Raw genomic sequence first — 10526 nt, 5'->3', positions numbered from 1 at the left:
TTCAACCCTTCATGAAGATGAGATGGAGGGAAATCATAGATTTGACTTTGTCTTAGTTAAATTCCTGATTGCCTTGCACAATCGTATTTCTAAAACCTTTAGCATGTAGATTGATTTGAGCATCAAGTATCCATTATAATAATATTTCCGAGTTATATCAAGAGTTACCAATTAGAATTTTATAATGTTTGACATAATTATCACTAAAACATAATAAACTAAAATTAAAACAATCTTTATAATATAAAATTTTGGCTTTCTTTTTTTTTCTGTCGGGCTAAGATTCAACAATCTCAGGAAAAGAGAATAATACTTGATTGATTTCTTCACAAACTAGTTACATGAATTTAATACAAAGATGAGAAGTCTTTGATAACTACCGTTACTAACAACTTTATAACTAATCATAACTAACAGTAACTAATAACTGAAACTGTATTTACTCCTAATATACCTCGTACTTATCTACTTTTTTGCTAATCAAAACTCCTCCTAAGTCATGTTAACAACACAAAGTTGATTTCGAAACCTGGTGAACACTGCTGCTGACAACAGTTTTGTTAGTATATCCACAATCTGGTTGGAACCAGGAACATGGCCGACTTGAAGCACCCCAACTGCCACTTTATTCTGACAAAGAACACATCCAACTCCACATGCTTAAATTTGGAGTGCATAACAGGATTTCCTGCTACTGCAATCGCAGCTGAGCTGTCACACCATATCAAACCCTTGGTTGAAACTGGAATGCACAACTCAGTTAACAAGGACCGAATCCAAACCATTTCTGCAGCTATATGAGCAACACTCCTGTATTCTGCCTCTGCTGTAGATCTAAAGACCACTTGTTGTTTCTTTGAGCTCCAATAAATTGAATTCCCTCCAAGAAATACACAAAACCCGGAGATTAACCCCCGATCATCAACATCTGACCCCCAACTAGCGTCTGAATATCTTTCAAGTAGAAATTTAGAGGCTCGAGTGAATTTCAAGCCATAGCTCAGTGTCCCTTGTAAATACCTTAATATTCTTTTGACAGCTTTGAAGTGTAAATCCAACGGCTTATGCATGAACTGACACACCTTGTTTGCTGAGTAAGCAATGCCGGGTCTGGTGATCACCACATACTGTAAGGCACAAACAATGCTTTTGTAGTAATGTTCATCCTCAACATGACTCCCTTCAGCAGCGGACATATGACAATTAGTGACCATTGGTGTTGGCAGGCCATTCGATCTATCCATGGAGACTTTGTGAAGTAAATCCCTAATGTACTTTGTTTGAGACAGAAACATTCCTTCTGACGTGTACTGAACCTCAATGCCAAGAAAATAACTCAACTTTCCTAGGTCTTTTAAAGAAAACTGAGCATTGAGCTGAGTAACAAATTGATCAATAGCTTGAGAGTCATTCCCAGTGATGATAATGTCATCAACATAAACTAAAACATAAAGTAATTGAGCACCTGGCCGAAGAATAAAGAGAGAGCTATCAACTTTGGAGATTTCAAATTTTGTGGCGACCAGAAACTCTCTCAGCTTCTGAAACCAAGCTCGAGGGGCTTGTTTAAGACCATATAAAGCCTTTTTCAGTTTACAAACAAGAGGCTCACAATTTAATCCACGTTGTTTAAATTTTGGTGACTGTAGCATATAGATGTCCTCACTCAAATCCCCATTCAAAAACGCGTTGTTGATGTCAACTTACCTAATTGGCCAGTTTAGAGACACTGCCAACGTAAGAACCACTCTGATAGTGGTTGGCTTAACTACAGGATTGAAGGTTTCCTAAAAATCGACACCAGCTTTTTACAGATAACCTTTAACAACCAGCCTGCCCTTGTATCGGGCAATGGAGCCATCTGTATGCCTCTTGATTCTGAAGATCCATTTATAACCAAAAACACGACAACCTTTTGGTAAGAAAACAAGGTCCCAAGTATGATTAGAAACCAAAGCATTGTCTTCAGCTTGTGCTGTTATTGTCCAAGTAGTACTCTTAAAGGCTTCAGTGATGGTTGTAGGCTCAATCTCATCCAAGACAGTAGCTGCTGTAATACCCTCAATTCGATCAACAATAATAGGTTCCTTAGCTATTGTTGGGAAACTAGTAGAAATACTAGAAGAAGACTGAGTTGGTTGCGACTGTTTATGAGAAGACACCATACTAGAGTTTCTATTTGACCTGGGAGTTGCTTGTGCTGTCGTGTGCCCACAAGAATCATTAGTTACAACCAGAGGAAGCACAGAATGTTGATGAATACCCCGCATAGATTCAATTAGAGACTCATTGTAGAAACCATCATTAAAGGGAAACTTTGTTTTATTAAACCGAACATGTCGAGACAGAAAGATTCGACCATCCGCAGAAAGACACCTATAGCCTTTGGTGTTAGAAAGACTTCCTAGAAATACATATCTTTGAGACCGAAAATACAACTTGCACTGTTGGAAGGGCCTTAGATCAGGAAAACAAGCACATCCAAATACCCGCAGCAAGCCATAGTCAAGGTTTGAGCTTGTAAAGCACTTCATAGGGACTAAAGTGACACAATACTGGAGTAGGTAGCCTGTTAGTCAAGTAGACAGCATGCACAAAGGCATAAAACCAAAATTTTAAAGGCATACTGGACTGTGCCAAGAGAGATAAGACCATATCAACTAGTTGCCTATGTTTTCTTTTAGCAACACCATTCTGCTTCGAGGTGTAGGGACAAGTGACCCTGTGCTGCATACCAAGTTGAGATAACTCTTTAGACATGACACGATATTCGCCCCCATCAGTTTGTAGCATCTTAATAGAACGACCAAATTTGACTTTAACTATCTGATGAAAATTCAAAAAACACTGAGCCACTTCAGACTTGGTTTTGAGAAAATAAACCCAAGCGCATCTGCTATACATGTCGACAAATGAGACATAGTAAGAGAAACCATTTGAAGGAAAATGAGTAGGGCCCCATACATCAGATACCACAAGTTCGAAAGGGAAAGAATACCCTGTATGTGAAGTGGACAAAAGGAGCTTGTGAGCTTTGCGTAGCTGACAAGATGTACAAACTTGCTGTAAATTATTCTGTTTGAAAGAAATATTATAAGCCTTCAATACATGAGCCAGAATGGTATTACAAGGATGGCCAAGCCTGTTATGCCATAAGGAAGACGAGGAAAGCTGAGCATTGTTTAATAAACTTGAGCTAGGCTTCGAGGAGAAATTAGCAACAGTAGGAGTAGACTGAGAGAACTGAAATCTGTACAATCCTTCATGCATGTGGCCCTCTAGTAGTGTCATCCCTATCTGAATGTCCTTCACAAAACACAAAATCGGGTGAAACTCAATATCTTTAAGAAATTGACCTACAGACATCAAATTCTTGCATACTGTAGGAACATGCAAAATATTCTGAAGACGTAGGAGTTTGGCCCCAACTAAGAGAGTGGACGAGCCTACATTAGCAATAGAAACAGACTCACTATTTCCCATAGTGACATGGTTTGTACTTGCGTAGGGAGAAGCGGCCGTGAGGTTGGACACTTCAGGGGTGATGTGATTTGTTGCGCTAGAGTCAGGATACCAGATGGAATCGGGCTGTGAAGATGTGGAAGCTCGAAGAGGCAAATGACTGGAAGAATTTTGAAGAAACGAGCCACAGCAATGAGACATTGCTTGACAAGTAGGAACCGAGGAAGGACAGCCAGAACCATGTAACTGATGATAATTTACTTGTACTGAGGTTAGACCTACAACACCAGAAAAATTCTCATCAAACCTGTGATAACTGGTCTGAACCATGTGGCCCAACTTACCACATAACTGACATTGTGGCCTAGTACGAGACCAGCCCCTTCCATTTCTACGAGACCAACCCCGACCTGGTCCTCTATAGATTTGCTTAGAATCCTGAGAGTAGCGAGTAAACTCAACAGATTGTTTCAAGCCAACCTCATTGTCTTGCTGTCTAGATGCCAAACTAGCATGGCAGGGAACTTCTGTTAACAACTCCAGTTGTCTTGCTTCACAATCAAGTAACATCTCAGTCAACAAATCAAGAGATAAATGAGTGGCAGAGGCAAACACCCGAATAGATTCGAACTCGATTGAAAGGCCAGCCAATATGACACTCACTTGTTCTTACTCAAAGACAAAGCTACCAGCAGCATTCAAATTATCACTAGGTTGTTTTACCTTGGACACATACTCTTTAACAAAAAGATTTGCTTTCTTGAGTGAGTACAGAGCATGACGCATGCTCGAGACCTTAATGGTCGATTTTGCACTAAATCTTCTTTCAATGGCAGTTCATATATCAAAACTTGTTTTGGCAGTTGTAAGATGAACTAAAATATCATCTGTAACAGTGGACAACAGCCAAGAATCTAGAAACTTAACTTGCTTCCTATGGACAAGAAAAACGAGATTTTTACGTTGCTGACCTTTAGAACCAATAACAAGAGGAGGAAGAGAGGGAATGGTACCTAACACAAACCCTTCAAGACCATAGCCTTCAAGAATCAACAAAAGCCGATGCTTCCATAAAAGAAAATTGTGTGAAGCAAGTTTGATGGTATCATATTTAGAGAAGTAGTGAACTGTTGGTGCACAAAAGGTGCCATTTCCTTGCGAATGCTCAGCCTCCCTAGTGTTGGAGGAGTGACGTGGTGTGTCAACTGCTGTACACTGTCTGGAATCGCATTAGTAGCCATGAAAAAAAACTTTTACACCAAGAAAACCTTGGCTCTTGATACCATGCTAAGATTCAACAATCTCAGGAAAAGAGAATAATACTTGATTGATTTCTTCACAAACTTATTTTGATTTTGATGGCATCCACTTGATAACACATTGTGAAATTTTAAGACATACATATGTCAAAAAATAGACCCTCCACGTATTTGTTTTTTTTTTTTTAGAAGCTTTGATTTTAAACATTATATATAACATTCATTTAACAAAAGTTTTCTATAGAATCATTTATCAAGTTGATAAAAAGAGTAAAATTATTTTTATTCGGACATTATATATCAAGGTTTGAGTCCTTAATCATCTATTTACTTCTCCAAATTTACAAGAATAAAAATAATATATTAATTAAAATTATTGGTAATTAAAAAATTACTACTACCATATTCTATTAAAATGAAAATTAGGTCAGAACAAGTGCTAGTTCAAATTTTATTTATGCTAGTACATGTACTTATTCAACACTTCATTTTGATACAAAGGAGAGAGGTCCTAAAACTAATGAAGATACAACGGTTGTTTAGATTGGAGCACTGATATGTTAGTTATAAAATCTTGAGTTAATAGATTTAAATTTTAATTATTTTTAAGATAACTATATCATCTTTTAATTATTAATTAGTGTCGAGCTCAAATTTATAATAATAAAAATATTATGTTAATTAAAATGATTGATAATTAAAATAATACTATTATCATATTTTATTTAAAAATTAGCTTAATACATGCACTAGTTATGCTAGTACATGTACTTATTCAACATTTTATTTTTGTTTCGACCACTGATATGTTATTTAAAAACTTGAGTTAATAGAGCCAATTATATTATCTTTTAATTATTAACTAGTGTCCAGCTTTATGTTTAGGATTAGTCTATAATAGTAACAGTTTATGTGTAAAGTATGGGGCAAAATTTTACATTACAAAGACGATAAAAATATAATTTTTTTGATTAATCATGAAATGTGGTGTGGTGATTTACTTTATTCCTAAATTATAAGGTTGAGAGTTCGATTTTTACCGAATGAAGCATATTTTATAGCTAATCATTTATCTTTTTGAAGAGCACTTGTGACGCACATATTAATCACTAAAATAATAGTGAACATTTTGATTTCGAAAAAAAAAAAACCTTATATGCAAAGAAATTAATCACTACCGACAACGTAGAACTTGAGTTTGACTAAAAAAATACAACTTGTGGTTTTAGCATTGCAGTTAATAACCGGGAGCGCATTCAATATAATGTGTTTGAGCCATCTCATTCTCCACTGATGCATGTTAAAGGCTGCGGCCGGGACTGCATATATTGTAAAGCTTAGGCATTAAATTCAAACCGTCACAGCTCTCAATGCGTCGAACGCTTGAACGGCCTTAAGCGTTATTTCCCTTTCAGTTCATTGGGTCGCCGTTTTCAACCTCAGGGGGGCGGGGTCTCTCATTTAATGCTCTCCTTTCCCTCGGGTCTCACAGTCTCAGTCATTGCTTTCTACTAAAGTCTATAGTATAGTATGCGCGCCCACCGTTAAACATGTATCAGATATGGTCATAACGTCCCTTCCTCAACCCCCTCCACACAATTCGTTCTCAGATTTCCAACCCTTCTCTCTCTCATGCAACAGAGCTCTTCGTTTTCCTCTCTCCACGTGAAACTCTCCCCCTTCCTTCCTCTCCTTTCGTTATGTCACATCCATTTTTTTAACGCTTTCTACATAATAATATTATATTAACATATTTAAATAATCACCAAAAATATTTCTATATTATATATAGTATCCACCCCTTTCTTTCTTTTTCTACTCTGCATAAAGTTAAGCATCTTACTTCCTTTTTTTTAGTCTTTGTTCTTTAATGGAGTTGGGTTCGGTTTCAAAAGATACAAGCTGGTGGGTTTACACTCTTCCAGCTTTCTTTGGATCCAAAAATTTGTTCGATGGGTATGTTTTGTTTTCCCTCTTTATGGCATTTCTTTCCATTGCCCTTTTTTCTTGGGCATTTGCTGTTGGTGGGATTGCATGGAAAAATGGAAGGAACCGAAAAGGTACCCTTCCTATTCCTGGTCCTAGGGGTTTCCCTGTTTTTGGTAGCCTCTTTACTTTGAGTCGTGGTTTGGCTCACCGTTCGCTTGCCGCCATGGCTTGGTCCAGGGCCAATACTCAGCTCATGGCTTTTAGCCTAGGTTCCACCCCAGTGGTCGTAGCTTCTGATCCCCACACGGCTCGAGAAATCTTAACTTCCCCTCACTTTGCTGACCGACCCATTAAGCAGTCCGCTAAAAGCCTCATGTTCAGTCGAGCCATAGGGTTTGCTCCCAACGGAACCCATTGGAGGCTTTTGAGAAGGATAGCTTCCTCCCACCTTTTTGCACCCAAGCGCATTTTAGCACACGAACCCGGTCGCCAGCTTGACTGTACTGTCATGCTGCGCAACATTGCGAACGAACAGAAGCTCCATGGCTCTGTTTGCTTAAGAAAACACCTCCAGTTTGCTGCTTTGAACAATATTATGGGAAGTGTTTTTGGCAGAAGATATGACCAGAGAAAAGACAGTGAAGAACTGGAAGAGCTTAGGGATATGGTAAGAGAAGGGTTTGAACTACTTGGGGCTTTTAATTGGTCTGATTATTTGCCATGGCTGAGTTACTTTTATGATCCCTTTCGTATCAATCAACGTTGCTTGCAACTCGTTCCCCGAGTTAGGAAACTCGTCAAAGGCATCATTGAACAACACCGACAACTCAGTGAGTCCAAAATGCTGTCTGATAATGCTGATTTTGTAGATGTTTTGCTCTCTCTTGACGGTGAAGAAAAACTCCAAGAAGATGACATGGTTGCTGTTTTATGGGTTAGTAAATAGTAACAACATAGTAGTATTTTAATTTTTATGTGATCATTATTATTTGCATGTTCAAATACTAAGTTAAGTCGGAGAATTTTGGTTAGGAAATGATATTCAGAGGAACTGATACGACTGCTTTGTTAACGGAGTGGGTCATGGCTGAGTTGGTATTGCACCCGGAAGTACAAGCCAAGCTGCAACTTGAAATTGACAGTGCTACGAGGAACAAAACCCTCACCGACGCTGACATGGCGAAATTACCTTACCTTCAGGCGGTGGTCAAAGAAACCCTACGGATCCATCCCCCAGGGCCATTGCTTTCTTGGGCTAGGCTGTCCACGTCGGACGTCCAGCTCAGCAACGGGATGCTGGTTCCCGCCAACACAACCGCCATGGTGAACATGTGGGCCATAACCCATGACCCCAAAGTGTGGAAAGACCCGGTCGAGTTCAAGCCGGAGAGGTTCCTGGAAGCTGAGGTGGACGTAAGAGGCGGTGACTTGAGGCTCGCACCCTTTGGGGCTGGGCGCAGGGTTTGCCCTGGGAAGAACCTTGGGCTGGTGACGGTCCAACTGTGGGTAGCCAAGCTGATGCAAGGTTTCAAGTGGGTTCAAGATTCGGTGGCTCACCCGGTCGATTTGAGTGAGGTCCTGAAGCTGTCATGTGAGATGAAGTTCCCATTGCATGCTATTGCTGTGGAAAGAGAGGATACCCTTTTGCCTTAGCCTAGGGTTTTAGTTTTCTAGGGTTTAACTGTTATCATCGTTCTTGGTTTTATTTAGTGTGTTTTTTTTTTTGAGATTTTCTATGTGAAACTGTATATTTAGTATAGTGGGTAAACGAATTTCCTGCAGGTATTTGATATTTAGGCTTTGGGATTGGAATGAGTTTCCGTGGGCTCCTAAATTATAATTTGATGTTTTGCTTGCATTCTCTATTTATTATTTATTCAAGGTTGTGTCTTACTAGGTACATATTAACAACAGCAAAGTTTTTGGGTGTCTACATCACTGGTTTTTTGTGAAAAGAATTAAGTGATAGAAATGAATTTATGTTCTTGAGGAGTTCTCTAAATAAGTATTCTATAAAGTACGACTAAAAATAAAAGAAATTAAGTTCATATATCAAGTTAAAAGTTTTCTTCCTGCTGATATACATAAATTTAATAGTTCATATGTTACGTACAAATGGTGACCCCAAAAATAAAGAATGGTTAGGTAACAGTCCGCGATTCCAATAACCGACAAATCTAATCAAACAAGTACAAAATTATTCAAATTAAGGTTTAATATCTGAAGATTATATTGTATTGTATTAGGATAGAATTTTGTAGAAAAGTTAGATTAAACTTGTTTAAATGATAGGTTGATACAAATATTCAACCAGGGAGGAGGTAAGAAAGAGAACATGATAGCGTTAAGGAGGCCAGTTCACCTAAACAGGCGGAGCTTAGGGTTATTGATGGGGAAAAAGATCTCTTCTTTATTGTTCCTTGTACCCTATATATATAGGGGAAGGGTCTCTTCCCCAATAATGTCATGTCACTAACAAACCCGGAGCATGGTGATCGTGTGGTCGATCAAGTGACAAGGCTGCTCTACGTAAGTTGTCGTCAAGCGAGGTACTACCCTAACATTTTCTTTTTTGAGGTAGTACAAGGTTGTTTTGCTTTAGTGGTCCCCTAGTAGTCCCACTAAAAGCAAGTGCCTTGGTGAAAGGTGAGATGCACGGATGGCTGGTCACTAACTTAGTGATCAAACGATTGATGTGAGGTGGAACGCCATTTGAAGGTTCTTCTCAGGTAATTTCTTGTGGTGTTATGTGTCTAAGTTAGGTAGGGGTATAACATGAATTATTACTAATTTTTATGAGATATAATTATTTTGACTATGATTATAATTAAAGATCAATTTAATTGAGAAATGATTAAAAGTTGATTGTTTTTATAAATTAACAAATTTTAAGATGATATTCTTGTATTTTTAATTTTAAAATATTTTTATAAAATATTATTTTGGTGAGATTTGAACTTCAAAATATTATGAACTTTTGGATGAAGAATTTTAAAATTTTTAGATTTTTAAAATGCTAGTATTTTAGAATTCATGGATTCAAAATGCTACCAATTGTTATTGCTTTGTTTGGATAAATAATTGATTTAGGAAAAATTAGGAAATTTGAATTTTACAAATTTAAAAGAATTATAAAATTAATATAAAAATATATTTGTAAAATTTTATAAATAGTTTTAATAAAATAAAATTTAAAAAGTATATATTGTAATTAAAAAAAATATTTTTCTTATAGTGGGATAATGTGTATCAAATCAAATAATTAAGAGGAATTTTGAAATGAAAATTAAACAAAGAAATTGAGTTATTAAAAATTGATGAGTTGCAAATAACGCCGGAGAGCCTCCGAAATCAGCCATTCCTAGGGGACTTAACCGCCTCTGGTGCACGCACATTTCATGCAGTGGCTTAAAATATTAAAATATGAAGTGCTTGATTTAGACCCTAAAATAAAATAGTAATATTTTATTTTTATTTTAATTTTAAACGCATTGCGGTCTGTATTTCTTCCAATTACGTTTTATCTCACATTTCACGTTTTCTCATAACATTTCGATGAATACACAGCATAGAATGCGTGGTCCTCTCAATGGAATTCTCATCCTATACAACATATACTTTTTAACACTCGTGACTTTCCTATATTATGATTTCAATGGAATATGATTGTCGGGAAAATTTTTTTATAATGTTTGATATACATTTAGAGGTATTGGTTAACATTCTAATAATATTACATTATCACGTTTAGTTCATTAGGAATATAATGACGATTTATGAATTTATCTTTATTAAATAAAAGATAATATTCATGTATTTATTCTTTTAAAATTTCAATTAATACACTAAAAAGAAAAGAGAAAAACAGTAAAAATA

At 37.0% G+C, this 10526-nt stretch overlaps 2 protein-coding genes across 2 annotated transcripts; one reads left to right on the top strand and one right to left on the bottom strand.

The window, feature by feature from the left end:
• Positions 1-560: 560 nt before the first annotated feature.
• On the bottom strand, positions 561-1652 carry LOC128033744 (uncharacterized mitochondrial protein AtMg00810-like). The gene has a single exon (XM_052621779.1). The coding sequence runs from the start codon at positions 1650-1652 to the stop codon at positions 561-563; it is 1092 nt and encodes a 363-aa protein (XP_052477739.1).
• Positions 1653-6517: 4865 nt separating this feature from the next.
• Positions 6518-8543, top strand: LOC105787873 (cytochrome P450 78A7). Its single transcript, XM_012614465.2, has 2 exons — positions 6518-7584; positions 7683-8543. The coding sequence occupies exons 1-2, from the start codon at positions 6592-6594 to the stop codon at positions 8301-8303; spliced, it is 1614 nt and encodes a 537-aa protein (XP_012469919.1). The 5' UTR covers positions 6518-6591; the 3' UTR covers positions 8304-8543.
• Positions 8544-10526: the final 1983 nt, after the last annotated feature.

The sequence above is a fragment of the Gossypium raimondii genome, chromosome 2 (genome assembly GCF_025698545.1).
Source record: "Gossypium raimondii isolate GPD5lz chromosome 2, ASM2569854v1, whole genome shotgun sequence".
Lineage (NCBI taxonomy): Eukaryota > Viridiplantae > Streptophyta > Magnoliopsida > Malvales > Malvaceae > Gossypium > Gossypium raimondii.
The sequence above is the reverse complement of the archived record's forward strand: the minus strand, read 5'-3'. Positions and strand labels throughout refer to the sequence as shown.

Excerpts from the sequence above, each read along its gene's own strand:
- LOC128033744 (XM_052621779.1), bottom strand. The coding sequence starts at position 1,652 with ATGCTACAGTCACCAAAATTTAAACAACGTGGATTAAATTGTGAGCCT.
- LOC105787873 (XM_012614465.2), top strand. The coding sequence starts at position 6,592 with ATGGAGTTGGGTTCGGTTTCAAAAGATACAAGCTGGTGGGTTTACACT. Across the intron at positions 7,585-7,682 it reads ACATGGTTGCTGTTTTATGG|GAAATGATATTCAGAGGAAC; the intron begins GTTAGTAAATAG and ends AATTTTGGTTAG.